This window comes from Muscardinus avellanarius (genome assembly GCF_963383645.1).
Source record: "Muscardinus avellanarius genome assembly, chromosome: 11".
Lineage (NCBI taxonomy): Eukaryota > Metazoa > Chordata > Mammalia > Rodentia > Gliridae > Muscardinus > Muscardinus avellanarius.
This window is the reverse complement of record NC_137797.1, coordinates 9,483,337-9,500,371: the sequence shown is the minus strand read 5'-3', so window position 1 is coordinate 9,500,371 and position 17,035 is coordinate 9,483,337. Positions and strand designations below refer to the sequence as shown.

The 17,035-nt window shown below is 41.5% G+C and overlaps 1 protein-coding gene across 1 annotated transcript in view; it reads right to left on the bottom strand.

Moving 5' to 3' along the window:
• ENTHD1 (ENTH domain containing 1) overlaps nucleotides 1-17,035 on the bottom strand; it is a gene marked incomplete at both ends in the record, with an annotated part of 125,452 nt that overhangs the window by 83,540 nt on the left and 24,877 nt on the right. The window contains one exon of the mRNA XM_080704779.1: nucleotides 15,559-15,702. Within this exon, the coding sequence (XP_080560905.1) occupies nucleotides 15,559-15,702 (144 nt within the window). The remainder of the gene's footprint in view (nucleotides 1-15,558; nucleotides 15,703-17,035) is intronic.

Below are 17,035 nucleotides of genomic sequence, written 5' to 3'. Positions count from 1 at the left end.
GGTAGAGTACTTGCCTGACAGGTGTAAGGCCTGAGATTCTATTCCCAGAACTGCAAAGAGGGAAAAAAGTTGTTGTTGTTGTTGTTTGTTGTTGTTGTTGTTGTTGTTGTTGTTTTAACCACTTTTTATGTTTATGTTTAAAAAATATTCCTTTTTCTCAATGTAAAAAATATAGTCAACTAAATTTTCTTCTAAACATTTTTAAATTTTGCTTTTATACCTTTAAGTTCTTAATACTGAATTTTTGTTAGTACATTTTTATATACAATTTATATACAATTTAATACTTGCACTTTTATTTCTGTTACTTGTTTTACTATCATGGCTAGGACCTTTTGTACAAAGCTGATTTCACAAGAAGAATGGAAATAATCTTCTTCTACTTGAATATTCCACATTCCAATGTATGGAAAATTTTAACTTCTATTTTTTTTCTTGTCTTTTGGTTCGTATGATATAGAATTTTTGAAATGTAAAGGTTTTATAACATACATAATCAATTCTAAAATCCTTATTTTTTAAAATGTTTAAAAATGCATTTCACTTATCTATAACCAAAATGTTTCCTTTTAAAATCATCTATGATGCCAGGCGTGGTGGTGCACACTTGTAATCCCCGCACTTGGGAGGCGGAGACAGGAGGATCACGCAAGTTCGAAGCCAGCCGCTCTGGCTTAAGAGATCCTGTATCTAAATAAAAATATAAAATAGGTCTGGGAGTGTAGCCTGGAGGTAGAAGGGTTCCATGCCCAGTACCACTGAAAAATAAAAAATTAAAATCATCAATGATAATAGATGTTTTATTTCTATAGTTCCATTAATTTTTGCCTTATGTACTTTTATTTATCTTCCAGGAGAACTAAACATTTTATTTTTTTAATATTTAAATATTTAGTTGTTCTACTGCCGGAGCCAGTCGGCAAAAGAACGGGTTCAGAAGAGAGGCATGAGGATGAAGAATTCAACTCTTAAGAATTTGATTCCAAGATTTTTAAAAATTCTAACGTGGGGGGGCTGCCAGCCTACTATCCCTACTGGTCGACTCCTGCTCCTGGGTCAATGTTCTCTATTGGCCAATAACGGGTTTATTTCTCTAGAGGTATTTATACAGTTACAGGTCAATCAATATCCTCATGCTATCAGCACCGGAATACAATAGAGACCAATCCAAAGCACATACATTACAGGTAGGTTAATCAGCACCCTCGTGCCATCACCACCTGATCTTCTCTCAGACCTTTTACTTTGAACTTTCCATGACCCCAAACCTTGTCGACTCTGGGCGAAGGACAGTCAGCCAAATCAGAAATATTCTTTTAGGGGAAAACCTTAATGGCTTCCCACATTCTACATCTTATACCTGACCTTTCCAATGTCCACCATCTTTGAGAACTGAACATGTTCTTTGCTACTTACTTTCTCCTGGTATGAAAATAGTGGATTATGAGCACATTGCTTGATTTTAACTGGTGAAAATCCCATGGGCCTAACAGGTGAACTGAGTAGGCTTTCTTCTACAGAGAAAACGTCTTTGGACCACTTCAGCCCACTTGAGGACTTGAGTTCAGCACCATAAATCGAGGCTTTCTTTCCCAACATTCAAGGCAACTTTCTTTCTTTCTTCCTTTCTTTCTTTTTCTTTTCTTTTTTTTTCTCTTCTTTTTTTTTTGTGTGGGTAATTGCAGACTGAACCCGGGAGCATTCTACCTCCACCTATACCCTCAGCTTGGTGTATTCTGTTTTTAAGCAGAGTCTCACTAGACTGCTGAGAGTCTCCCTAAATTGTAAAGGCGATCTTCAAATCAATGATCCTCCGGTCTCAGCCTCCCAAATACTGGGATTACAGGTGTGCACCACCACACCTGGCTCAAACTCGTTTTCTTAACTTTTGATGCTCTTAAGTAACTCAATCCCTGAAACTTCCCATGGGGACCAGCTCCAAGTCACTCTGACAACAGCTGCATGTTCTATTCTTAATTTATTTACTTATTTAAAATGTTTGGAAGAACTCCTTGGAAATTTCTCATAACTCTTATGAGGTCAGTAATACCTCAGATGATGTGTCATTACTAAGTCTTATTGCTAGAAGTAGACCTTTAATATTTCTTACTAAAAACTAGTATATAGTAGATTCTGTTTTTGCTGTTTTGTGGTGCTGAGGATTGAACTGAGGGCATTCTACCTTTGAGCTATACCCCAAGCCCTATTTTATTTTTGTGGTCTTGGATATTGAACCCAGTGGCATTCTATCTCTGTGCTCCACCCCCAGCCTAATTATTTTTATTATTTATTTTGAGACGGGGTCTCACTAAGTTCCTAAGAGCTTTGCTAACTTGCAAAGGCTGGCTTTGAACCTGGGATCCTTCTGTCTTAGCCTCCCAAATACCTGGGATTATAGGGTGCACTACCATGCCTAGCTATAATCTGTTTTAAATAAAAATAATTTCTAACTTTCTATCTCTCTATATGTATGTGTCCTAGAATTATGTTCACCTAATATTAATAGTGGTTATTAAATAATTGGCAAAGAATGATTTTATATAAAACTGTATTGTTTTTAGAAGAATAGAGTGATTTTTTTCTGAAACAAAATCAAAAAAAGAAAACCAAACAGACTGTAAACTAATATTCTAGGATGTTAATAGTAGTTTCTTTAGGTTGGTAGGTATATAAATTATTGTTATTTTCTTTTTTGTACACGTAATATTATTATTATTTTTGTGGGGGTCTGGGGATAGAACCCAGGGGCATTCGACCTCCGAGCTACACCCCCTGCCCTATTTTTTATTCTTTATTTTGAAACAGGATCTCACTGAGTTGCAAAGAGCCTCACTAAGTAGCTGAGGCTGTCTGTGAACCACAATCCTCCAGTCTCAGCCTCCCAAATGCTGGGATTACAAGCCTGTGCCACCACGCCCCGCTTGTACATTTACTTTTAAATTAAAAAATAACTTCTTGAAGGACTTCCGGGAAGATGGCAACCGAGAAAAGCGGGGCTTAAGAGCCCTGCTAACAACCAATCTCCATTACCACAAAACCAGCGCCTTTCATAGCCAGAAAACACCATCACCAGAAAAACAAAAAAACCACCAGGCTCCAGAGAGAAAGCGGACTGAGAACAGAGCTCATGGCCACAGAGGAGACACACGCGCCCGTGGACGCGGCAGCAGCGCCATACTGCCGGCGGCAGCGGCGAACTCATCGGACGGCTACAGCAAGCCGAGGTGAGCCGCTGCGGAAGAGCCAGGCGGGATCTTTCGGTGCAGAGAGGATTTAAAGCTCCCAGTGGCAGAGCTCAGCACACGCTGCAGGGATTCAGAGTGGAAATCAAAACCAGAGAAGAAGAAAAAATACGCCAGCCTCACGGCCGAGGGCGAAGCCGAGGCGCCATATTGCCACCGGCGGCGGCAGCAGCAGTGAATTCGCCGAATCCAGTTCAGCTACATCTGCGCACTCAAGAACAGTGAGTCAAATTGCGGGCCACAGAGGAGAAATCCCAGTACTGTACCTCACTGAGGTACAGTGAGGTACCTCACTGTACCCAGTGAGGGAGTGGTGGTGACAGAGATATCACACCATAGGAGAACGTGCAACCTGGCACCCCCCATAGTTTAAAGCAGCCTCTATTGACTCCCTGGGTCGGAGACTCTGTGATAAAACCCAGTAAAAGAGTAGTGGGGTCTGAGATACTACTGACTCGAGATCCAGAACACCTTAAGTGAAGTCATAGTGACCCAAGGGAAGAACCCAGAGAAGGCACAAACATCCGAAATAATGGGAAAGAGGAATAATACTTGAGCAATGAATGCCGCCCACAACCCCACAACATCAGAACCTGATAAAACAGAAAATCAGAGATTTCTAGAAGATCAAATCAGGAAAATAACTGTAGAAATAATAGAGGTGCTTCGAAAAGAACTCAGAGAGAGCCAAAAAGAGATAAAGGATGCAATTAATGAAGTAAAGGCCTCAATTCAAAGCACAAACAACCGATTAGACCACATGGAGAACAGAATCTCGCTCTTAGAAGATGAGCAATCCAAAAATGAACGCATAGTTTCTAATCTAGAAAAAAATATCCAACAGCAGGAATCTGACATTGAAGAAATATGGGCCCATCTTAAGAGAGCTAACCTAAGAATAATTGGAATAGAGGAGGGAAAAGAAAGTGAAACCAAAGGGATCAACAATCTCTTCAAGGAAGTAATAGCAGAAAATTTTCCAAACATAGAGCAAGAGGTTGATACACAGGTCCAGGAAACTTATAGAACTCCCTTTAGACAGGATCGGAGAAGAGGATCCCCACGCCACATAATTGTCAAAATGACCAATGTGGAAGCCAAGCAGAGAATCTTAAAGGCAACAAAAAAAAAGGGCCAAGTGACATTCAGAGGCAAACCAATTAGAATCACTCCAGACTTCCCAAACCAAGTCATGAGAGCCAGAAGGGCTTGGAGTAACATATTCCAAACTCTGAAAGAAAACAACTTCCAGCCAAAAATTTCCTATCCAGCAAAACTTTCTATCAAATTAGATGGAGAAATAAGAAGCTTCCATGACAAACAGAAACTGAAGGAATTTATGTCTTCAAAACCAGCGCTAGAGAAAATACTCAAAGAGATTAACTACAAAGAAGAAATAGGTAACACTCACCAGAACCAGAGAAACAAGATTTTCCATCCAACAGACAACTAAGATTGGTTCTCTGTGGAGATTCATTATTTATGGAGTTTGTATATTCTTCTGTTGCCTGTGCCATTGCCGCTTTCAAGCACGACACCGGAGACGATCTTCTTCGGACTCTTTATTATCCCAGGCTCTTACATACTCTCCTCCTCTCCGCTCCCCGCTCCCCGCTTATATATCCCAAGCAGCCAATCAGCACTCAGATCACTCGCTCCATGCAAAATTAGCTCATTTGTTACAAACAGTGGTATGTTGTGTTCCCGTGCGCCCCATGCTCCAGTTACCGGACTTCCTGAAAGTTGTTTACTGCTTAATGGGCCTCACAGAGCTTCCGCTCGGCGCTATTTTTAGGTCTTCGAGCTAGCAGGCAATGGGTGGGGCTCATCACAGTTCCCCCTTTTTGTTTTTAAGCAGAAGAGGATAGAGGACTCAACCCCTGCTATAGTTTATGCAATTATTTGCCACCACCTTTTTTGCAGGGACGGGCGAGCAATACAGTGGTAACCCGTATGCAGCTGAGCATATCCTCCTTGGGATGCACCCTCCCGGGGTCCCAAGTGCAGTCCTTGCTGACATTCTGCTTTATGATTTTTCCATTGCGGCTAGCCAAACAGTAGGCGATTGTCCTGCTTCAACCGCCATGAAAGCCTGAGCTAGGAGCATCTGATCCTTGGCCCTCTGCAGAAATAAACGTCTCAGGCAACAGAGACATAGAATGCACAGGAAAACAAAACAAAATCCCAATGCTCCCAACCCGGCCCATTCTTTTAGATGGAATGCTGCCTTCTGGATCCGGGACGCCAGCGTTTGGGCCACTTTGGGGTCGATTCGGGTGGTGTTGACCTTGATGATTTCAGCACGTAATTGTTCGGTCGATTCGGGTGGTGTTGACCTTGATGATTTCAGCACGTAATTGTTCGGTCGATTCGGGTGGTGTTGACCTTGATGATTTCAGCACGTAATTGTTCGGTGAGTTTATCAAACTCCCAGCTCCAGTTGCCTGTAAGATGTTGGGAAAGCTCCCGAGAAGTTCTAGAGATGCATTTGTAGTAAAATTTCTAGGGAAGGTCTGGGAGGAGCAACTCAATGGTAATGGAAATGGAAAAGCTGTAAAAATACCCCATTGTTGCTCACTCCATACTGGTTTTGTCCAGATCAGCATGGTGATCAGGTGTATCCATCCCTGAGGCGCCATCTTGCGATATTATTTGACGAGTCAGTCTCTCTGGGATCCAAATCGGATCGGTTCCGTCCTGTGGGAAAACACAAACAGAGCCTCTGGCCCATGTGAGTACCGGATCAGGTCCCTTCCATTTTCCGGTGAGGACATCTTTCCATTTTACCATATCATGGGGAATACTAGAAGGACAAAAATGGCGATCTGCGGCCGATTTGCCATTAATATCTAAATTTAAAAAATTTAAAGTAAAAAGTGCCAAAGATAATCGCTGCCTTGGTTTCAGATTCTCACCTATTCCCCCTTTTTGTTTTATTAGACATTCTTTTATTGTGCGATGGGCGCGTTCAACAATGCCCTGTCCTTGAGGATTATATGGAAGGCCATGTTTTAATGTTACGCCCATCTGTTTACAGAAAGACTGAAATTTTTGTGAGGTATAAGCCGGACCATTATCAGTTTTTATTTCTTTTGGCACATTCCATGCTGCCCAAGCTTCAAGACAATGAGCGATAACGTCACGAGCTTTTTCCCCTGTGTGAGTAGAAGCATATATAATTCCAGAAACAGTATCAACAGAAACATGTACATACTTAACAGAGCCAAATTCAGGTATATGGGTCACATCCATTTGCCATAAATGTAAGGGGAGCAACCCACGTGGGCAAACACCAACATTAGAAGAGGGGATAAAGGGTGCACAAGTACCACAGGCCTTGATGATGTCACGGGCTTGACAACGAGGAATTTTAAATTTAATCTGTAAAGTTTTAGCATTTACATGAAACTGGCGATGAAAATCTTGTGCCCGTTGAAGTGGGGTGAGAGAGAAAATCATGGGCATCTTCGTAAGCTTATCTACATAATCATTACCTTGGGCAACAGGCCCTGGTAAGCCTGTATGTGCCCTAATATGTTGTACATAAAAGGGATTTTTCCTCATCAAAATTAAATGTTGAATTTTAGATGCCAAGTAGTGGATGGGCGTATGTGTTGATATTTGCCCCGCACATTCAAGGGACTTTATCATCTCTACAGCATAGGAGGAGTCCGATAACAAATTAAAGGAAGAATCATATCTCTCAAACACTTCTAATATAATATTTAGTTCAACTAGCTGAGGTGATATATGCTGATATTGAACAACTATGGGTTTTTGTCCTTCTATCATAAAAGCTCCAAGGCCAGATTTTGATCCATCAGTAAAAATATTGATAGCGAAGGGTATAGGTGTTCTTCTGGTTATGGTTGGAAAGATAATAGGATGTTGAGTTGCAAAATGTAATATAGGATCTTTAGGTAAGTGATTATCTATCTCTCCATTAAACACACATCGTAATATAGCCCAATCATCCAGGGAGGTTTGTAAAATTAATATTTGGTGTTTACTATAGGGAACAATAAGCTTATTAGGGGTTTGGCCAAAATGTTGAATACATTGCTGTATGGCAAGAACAGCAACCTTTGCCACCATAGAGGGATAATACTCAATAACCTTTTGAGGAGATAGTTTAGGATGAATCCATAATAGAGGTCCTTGTTGCCATAAGACCCCAGTGGGTTGGAGCTCAGTAGCCAGTATGCATGCCCAAATAGAATCCCTCGGTGAAATGCGCTTAAGGGAAGCCTTAGTTAAAGCTTGTTCTACCAAACTTAAGGCTTCCCGGGCTTCAGCAGTCAGCATTCTAGGAGAGGTTAAGGAAGAATCTCCTTTGAGGATATCATATAAAGGTTTTAGCATAAAATTTGGGATTCCTAAAGCAGGACGTATCCAATTAATATCTCCTAATAACTTTTGAAAATCATTTAAAGTGTGTAACTGGTCTGTACGAATGGTGACCTTTTGAGGCGTGACAAAATTGGGATAAAGAATATTTCCCAAAAAATGGGTGACGGTGCCCTTTTGAACCTTTTCAGATGCTATAACTAAACCCTTTTCCTCAAGGGCTTTAACAAGCACACAATACGCTTCATCCAGTACCTTTTCATTTTCACAGGCTAATAGGATATCATCCATATAATGGAGACAACGCAATGGAGGGAATTTATCCCTAACAGGTTGTAAGGCAGCATCCACATATAGTTGACAAAGAGTGGGGCTATTCGCCATACCCTGGGGGAGCACTCTCCACTCATATCTCTGGTCAATTTGCTCTTGGTTTAGGGATGGCACAGTAAAAGCAAAACGTGGGGTATCTAGAGGATTTAATGGTATAGAGAAAAAGCAATCTTTTATATCAATCACTATAATTGGCCAGAATTTTGGAATAGTTGAGAGAAGGGGGAGTCCACGTTGGACTGGTCCCATAACTTGCATTTGTTCATTTATGGCTCGGAGATCATGTAATAGTCTCCATTTTCCTGATTTTTTCTTTATTACAAATATAGGGGTATTCCAGGGTGATGTGGATGATTGGATATGTCCTAATTTTAGTTGTTCTTTTACTAACTCTTTTGCTGCTTCCAATTTTTCACGGGGGAGAGGCCACTGGGAAACCCATACTGGATCCCCCGTCTTCCAAGTGATGGGAATTGCCTCCCCAGTGGCTACTCCACAAAACCCAATCCCTGTTTAGTGTTTTGTCCTTCAGTGGGGACAGGGCTCCTCCGTCCCTGTAGGTTTCGCCCTAATCCAAATGATGGATGAAAACCTTGCTTGTTAAACATATGTAGCGCCTGGGGAGAATACTCATTATGTAATCGGAATCCCATGTCCAGAAGTAGATCTCGACCCCACAAGGAGACCAGAATTTCCAGCATATAGGGTGTAAAGGTCCCAGAATGTTTTTCTTGGTCCTCCCAATGAAGGGGTCTAGCACTAATATCAGGTGTTTTAATGTATCCTAATCCTCTAAGCTGTGTGTCAGCCTTTTTTATGGGCCAGGCGGGGGGCCAATCCTTAGAAGCAATTACACTAGTATCTGCCCCTGTATCAAGCAATCCTAGAATCGGCTTTCCCTCCACTTTCAAAGTAATTAAAGGTCGTTTTCCCATATCAAAGGCGAGAGATATTATATTAGTACCAGAGGACCCAAACCCTTTTTCTCCTCACTGTTCCTTTTTTGAAGGGAAGAGAGAATGTAGACTAGGTAATAATAACAGCTGCGCTATCCGATCACCAGGAGAGATGGCAACAATTCCTCTGGGGGCGGAGACCATAACCTTTATAACGCCCTCATAATCTTGGTCAATAACTCCAGGATGAGTTATTAGGCCTTTCATGGTGGATGATGATCGCCCCAAAACTATGCCCACCGTTTCTGGGGGTAATGGCCCTGACATATCAGTCGACATAATTTGAATTCCCATTCGAGGGGTTAATACCAGCTGGGTGGTGGCACAGAGGTCCAATCCCGCTGAACCGGGAGTGGCTCTCCGGATTCCTTGGGCGGTTGGAGATTGGGCCATTGGGGTGTTTGGTGTGTCTCTATAGCATTGTACATTTGTTGGCCCCCATACTTGTAAGGGCCCTGGGGATGGGGGCCCCGTTTCCCGTTTTTTGACAGCGGGCGACCCTGTCCCGACTGATCATGGGACGGTAGGATATTGCCGTCAATATCCTTAACGGACCGGCACTCTGAGGCGGGATGTCTGCCTTTTCTACATCTCTTACATAGGTCTGGTGGGCTCTTTTGAGAGAGAGAGCCTCGTTTTGGGCAGTCTCTTTTTAAATGCCCTGCCGCCCCACATGAAAAGCAATTTCCTAGTCGGGTGTTGTTATTGCCCTTTTGCCTGCCAGATGCTTGCATGATAGCCGCAGCGAGCCCCGAGTTGGTTAAAGGTCCGCCGAGTTCTCTACATAACTTCATCCATACTTCTAAACCTTTACTTTTATATGGATTTATAGCTTGTTTGCATTCAGTATTACATTGTTCGAAAATAAGCTGTTTAACAAGTGGCATGGCTGCATCGACATCCCCGAATATTCGTCCAGCAGCTTCTACCATCCTAGCCACAAAATCAGAAAAAGGCTCAGTGGGACCTTGAATTATCTTAGTAAGATTGCCTGACACCTCCCCTTTATTAGGCAAACTTTTCCATGCCCTGGTGGCCAAATTGTTTATCTGATCATACACTTGTTGAGGGTAACAGGTCTGGTTGTTAGCAAATTGTCCCTGTCCCAAAAGCATATCCAAATTCCAGGCAGGTTGTCCTGCGGCCTGATTCACCGCTGCTTGCTCTGCTGCGAACTCAATAAGGAAAGCCTTCCAATCTAAATACTGTCCTGGGGTCAAAGCCGCTCGGGCCAAGTTCTGCCAATCTCCAGGGGTCATGGCATACCTGTAAATGCTTTCTAAGGTGGCTACGGTGTATGCAGCATTGGTACCATAAGTCCGCACGGACTCAGCAATATGTTTTACAAGCTTATAATCTAAAGGCTCATGATACCGAGGTCCTCCTCCTTGTGGTTGAAACACGGGGAAAGCCTGTCTGGATAGTAACATTTCCGGCTCACGCCATACCTTTTCATTAAAGGAGCGGCCTCCGCTTTGTCCTGGAGCTGAGGGATTATAGGGCGGAGGAACAGAGCCCTGCGAGGGGCCCGTAGCTAGGGTTAATCTGCTGACTTCCTCCTCTATTGCCGCAAGTTCCTCGTCCGAGTCCCCCTCCCCTTCAGAGCCTAGTTCACTAGCTGGGTGAGAGGAAGTGGACCGTTCCTCTTTTAACAGATCAAGTGCCACTTGTCCCTCTCGCACTAGCGGTTTGTAGTATTTCTGCTCCAAACATGCCCTGACGAGGCGCCACAAAGGATAAGTTCCTCCCGTGACTTGATTGTTTTTCTCTGCCCTTTTAATATCCTTCCCTAACTTATCCCAACTTGCCAGGGTCAAGTTTCCTGATACTGCAAACCAAGGGGCCACCTCATCCACTTGGCTCAAAAAACCCTGAATAGTCTTATCCCTAAGTTTTAACCCCTTTCCGTTTAATAAGGCTTTTAAAGCCTTTTGTATTGGATGAGATGGATTATTTCCCATACCTATTCAGCCTCAGGTCCAGCCTGAGAGTATACTACCCTATAAATCCTCCCCTCAAAGGAGCTCCCCTTCGTCCTCAAACGGAGTTGGGAAAGAACAATCTTATGATCCTCTACTTTGTAGAGCCTCCCTCTTCACAGGAGAACTTACCAGCCGGCTGCCCTGGAAAGTCCAAAGTTCTGACCGTCTCGTTGAGAGAGATTCCCCGTACGGGCCACCACTTGCCGCTTTCAAGCACGACACCGGAGACGATCTTCTTCGGACTCTTTATTATCCCAGGCTCTTACATACTCTCCTCCTCTCCGCTCCCCGCTCCCCGCTTATATATCCCAAGCAGCCAATCAGCACTCAGATCACTCGCTCCATGCAAAATTAGCTCATTTGTTACAAACAGTGGTATGTTGTGTTCCCGTGCGCCCCATGCTCTGGTTACCGGACTTCCTGAAAGTTGTTTACTGCTTAATGGGCCTCACAGAGCTTCCGCTCGGCGCTATTTTTAGGTCTTCGAGCTAGCAGGCAATGGGTGGGGCTCATCACATGCCATTGAAATCATATCCAAGAAATCACTGCCAATTTCAATGTTGTGAGGTTTTATGACCCAGATTTTCTTGTAAAAGTTTATAGTCTTAAGATTTATATTTAGGTCTTTTATCTATTTTGAGTTAATACTTGTATGTGGGATTAGGTAAGGGTCCAATTTTATTCTTTTCCATGTAATTATTATTTTTCAACAATATTTAGTTAAAAGAATATTATTTCCACCACCAAATGTTCGTGGAAACCTTGTCAAAAATAACTTGACAATATAGGGAAGAATTTAGCTCTAGGCTTGTATTTAACTCCAATGGTTTATATATCTGCCATTAGAACAGTACTACACTGTTTCAATTATTGTAGCTTTATATGGTTTGAAATCAGAAAATATATATCTGCTAGCTTTGTTCTTCTTCAAGATCGTTTTGGGTATCTAGAATTCATATTCCATATTAGGATAGATTTTTTTCTGAAAAATAAATATATAAATATATGATAGTTTCACCAAAAAAACAGAAAAAAATATGCTCTGGTAAGAAAGAAAGCAAAAAGAAATATTAAAATGTTATCTTTAAATCATCAAAAGCTTGGCATCAGACAAATGAAACTGTTATGTGAGAATATCATTTTTAATTTTGGATAAATTGCTATAATACTAGATGGCAACCACTAAGCCAAGCATGGGAGGGAGGGATGGGGAGAGAATGGGGTGGGGATCGGGTGGGGGCTGACTGGGCGATGTGTGCATGTATGTCTACAAAAGTTTGTATCCCACTATGATGTATGAATACAGTGCACCAATAAAATAAAATTAAAAAAAATAATAATAACTTCTTGAAATTTATCAATGAAAATATTTTAGTAGCAACCACAACTTAACCATAAGCCCTGTCATCTCATCTATATGAGTTAAAGGAACCCAGAGCCGGGCGTGGTGGCACACGCTTGTAATCCCCGCGCTTGGGAGGCAGAGACAGGAGGATCACGCAGGTTCGAAGCCAGCCGTGCGCGCTGGCTTAGGAGACCCTGTTTCCAAATAAAAAAATGTAAAAATAGGTCTGGGAGTGTAGCCCAGAGGTAGAAGAGCTTCCAGGAACCCCAGTACCACCCCCCCCAAAAAAAAAAAAAAGAACCCAGAATGACTGTATCAATTCTCTGTTAGTACAAAGTGGACCACAGGAATTAGCAACATCACCCTTGGTGGATTTGATTATTAAAGCATGACAATACTTTGCAGTATAGCTTTCCTATCAACAGCAATCATATGCTACTTGCAGGGAAATGTTTCCATTCAATGTAGCCCAGAATAATCCTTCTTAATATACAACTGCACTGCAAAGAATATTACTATTAAGGAGCTCTTCTGGAAGACCAGATGGCCAACACAGGTAGCATTCTGTGGGCTGGTTGTAAGCCACGTCTCTGGCGACAGTTTCTGTAATAATTACTGCCTCTCTCTCTGACACACAGCTCAGAGAAGTGGAGCTGTCGCTGTGCTTTTGTACTTTTCTGCCTTGCCATCAAGCAGCAATTATTCTCCAGCTCATCTCTTCCCTCAAAATCAAAATGATCCAAACAAAACCCACCCAAGCTATCTACAGAGTTAAAACTTGAAGGAAACATCCAGGAATAGAAGTGGAAAAAAAGAAGTGGTGAAGTGTGTATAAAACCTATTTCAAAGTACTTCTTTTCCCTTGCTAATTTACCACCAAGAAGCTAGGCGCAGCTGTTTCAGCTCCAGATACTGAAGTCTGCGAATCGGGTTTCTAGCAATGCATTCAATTTTATGTCTCACGGTAACTAAATAATGCAGAGACATCTTTAAATCCCTCTGATGGGAATTCACCTGGATGATGCCATCACACGTCTCTCTGTCCTCTAACACAAAAGTTGGCGTCATTTTCAATTTCTTCCTTTCTCTCCTGACATGTCACCACTGCCCTGGTGCCACGCCGTGCTATCTTTGAACATTACCGTCCCTCACTTCTACAGCACTAGAGCAGCCTTGTGCCTGCACTGAAACAACTCTCTCACAAAAAAAGCTCCCCTCCAGTTCGTTTCTTCTTCATTTCTACACAAAGCAATAGGAATTATCTTCCATAAACAGCTGTTTTCAGTAATAAGAAAGTTAAGTTCTGTGACTAGGCTAAACATGCCTTCTGTTCTTCAAGGCCTGCAATGCTTCCTTGTTGCTATTCTTATCAAACTGAAATTTCCAAATACTGTTTATTTGCTGTTTATTAATCACTTTGAGAATGTTTAACTATCTGCCAACATTTTCCCATATAATCAAATTTATCGTTTTTATTCCATTTAGTTAAACAATCAGATATTACCATGCTAAGCTCATTTTTTGTTTATATGCTTTCTTACCATGATAGAGATGATTTGCTATTGCCTCTTAACTGTCATGTGGGCACATGACTGGCCAGTGCAAAAACTCTATTTCTCAGCCTCCCTAGGAGGTGGCTCAGTGCTAAGCAATATGTAGGCCCAAATGTTATATCCAACTTTTAGTAAGTGTCCTCAAAGGGAAGGAACTCTCTATTTTTCATCAATTCCAGAACAGAGAAACACAATCCTATTGTTTCAAGTGCTAGGATTTAAATGGCCTCTATACTATCACCTGTGGATACACCTGATCCCAGTATCTACCCATCTCTAGGTTTTCATTTGCTATTTCTCCTCTCCCCATAAGAATCCCCACAAATTTATTCTATTATCTTTCCCCATTACCCTCTCCCACTGTCCATTCTATTTCTATCTGTAAAATGTAGCTTCAAACACCTGCGGTCAGTGTGGATAAGTTTATTATCTGTTTTTTTTTCTGAATACAAACACATACATCTATATTATCTGATATGTATGTGTATAGACAGTGGGTAAATAAAACAATAATAATCTTAACAGATTTATAAACAAATCAACAATAGTTTTCACATCCAAACTCTCTTACCTATTCACTGTAAGTAGTACTTACTATAGATTTACTTAAGTGATGTCATCATTGACCAAAACTGTCTTGGAAAATTTGTTTGTCTATGAAACAGACTTGAAAGTGCATAGTAAATCTCAAGATATAACTTCCATGAGAGCAGAAATATACTCATTTGCCTAGAAAACTGCCTGGCAGATAGTAAGTGGTATTCAAGACATGCTTGCAGTATTAAACAAATTGTAATAAAACTTCTTTATTATTGTGGAACCCAGGGGTGTTCTACCTCTGAGTTATGTCCCTAGCCCTTTTTATTTTTAATTTTGAAACAATGTCTAAGTTGCTGAGGGCCTTGCTAAATTGCTGAGGCTGCCCTCGAATCTTCAATTCTCCTGTTTTAGTCCCCTAAGTACTAGGATTACAAGCATGTATCACCATACCCAGCTAAAACTTCATGCTTTAAAATTTTTTTTCAAAAGTCATTCAATCTCAGCCTAGTGAATGAGATGTATCATAAAGCTAAAGAATATAATTTTAGATATGAAACAAAATAAAACCACAACCTATAACTATAAAGCACTAAGTCTGAGTTTCTGATGAGACTCAGAGAAATGGCTCCGTTACCCTGCGGCAGGTTAGGGACTCACTTCCAAAGCTCGCCTGCCAGCTCAGGGAGAGCACTGGCCCCTACTATTCCTTGGCCTGCTGGGCACAGACTGTTCCCTACACTGTATCCGGGTCTCTGCTTAAATATGCACCTCCTCCAGAAGGCCTCCCCTAATTACCTACCCTAAAATAAATCCATTGAGTTCAATCCCCAGTGCCATACAAACACATACACAATAATAATTAATAACAACAATTTGGCACTAAAATTTAATAGTAATTTTTTTTGTGTGTGTGTGGGTCTAGGGATGGAACCCAGAGGCATTTGACCTCCGAGCTACACTCCCTGCCCTATATTTTATTCTTTACTTTGAAACAGGGTCTCACTGAGTTGCGGAGGGCCTAAGTAACTGAGGCTGTCCACGAACCGCGATCCTCCAGTCTCAGCCTCCCGAATGCTGGGATTATAAGAGTGCGCCACCACGCCCAGCTCAGTAAATATTTTTAATTGTTCTTAAATGATCCCTACAGTGCTTTAGGCCAGTGGTCATTATACGTACTTTTATTTCGAAGTCTTGCAACCTTAAGAAGCTTCTGCTTCCTCTCAGAGGCAGGGCCAGACGCACATGCTGCTGGTGAGCTACCTGTACCAGGCAGTCTCTTAGCCACTGACATGGAGTACGAGGTCCGTCGCCTAGTCCGACACGCTACCTCTCTCTCTTTAGACAGCAACTGTTCATCCATTAGCAGTGTTATGACCTGCTTAGACTTTTCCCGAATATAATAACCTGAAAAAAGGAAACATTGAGTTTGCTGAGGAAGGGAACTACTGGTCAAGTACATAATTAATTTTTATTCTCAAGAAAATTAAAAAAATGTGAAATGTGTGCAAAGTGAAAAATCTATAGCAAATAAGAATTTTCAATAAATATAATCTTTTGTATATTTTAAGTAAATAAGTCATTCATATATGATGAAATCGTATATTGGCACATTTTTCATATTAGGTACGTTATTGTATTTTTCTCTTAAAAGTCATCTATGCCCAACAATACAGGAATATAAGAAAGAGGAATTTGATTTAGATGTACTGACCTAGACTGTGACCACATGTGGCTAAATATTTAAAGTACTATGCATATTATGGCTCAAATCGGCAAAGCACAGGGATAAATAAAACACTGTGTAGGTATATGGAGAGAATAGTAGAGAAATACAGATTGTGATGGTTCTAGTGTCACTTCCTACTCATTTCTTCCTTCCAAACTTCATTTACAATTGCTTCAATCTCATCATTCTAATCTGAATTCACACTTGATTTCCTGTGATTATAGCTCCTAATCAAAAACTCCCACCTCATTTTGGGTTATCACTCCGTGTAACAAGTAAACAAGGGAAGACATAAAAGAAGCAAGCATCTCACTCATGTCTGCTCTGAATTTTGGCCTTTGGAGATGATATGAGAGTATCTTTCACCTGGAAAGTGGCCAACTGGGTTTTGGAAGCATAAAAAAACACATTTTCCCATTCTTGACTTCAGAAACTCATCCCCTTCCCGTTCTGTTTCTTTCTTCTACTCCAGCCACCCTGGTGCCTTACGCTACAACCCCACTGTCCCTAGCTCCTTGGAGCGTCTGTGGCTGCTGCTTCTTCCAGAAACTTTGCACAGCTACATCCCTGATTCATCCAGGTCTCTGCTCACACGTTACCCCCTCAGAAAAGCCCTCCTTCTGCCCACCCTCTTTAAAAGGGCCCATCACCACCACCCTCTATACCTTTATCTTGCCTTTTTTTCCACCCTGGCTCTTGGCACTACCTAATATTACATATTTATTCACTTGTTTGTTGTTTTCTCACCTGGAATGTAAGTTCTAAGAGAGCAGAGAAGTCTCTAGACACTGAAGTGGGTGACATATAGTATATGCTCAATAAATATCCATTTAGTGAATGAATCAAAAAGAAACATATCAAAAAGTCCCAAATTTCCCCTTGATAGAGTATGAATAGAACCAGGTTGATGAAAACTACTAAGAGCTGATTTGCAACTTAAGTGCCTGAGGAAGTTACTTGCCCACCACAATTTCTTGCAATATCTCTAATAAGAAACTAGAAATTATGAGA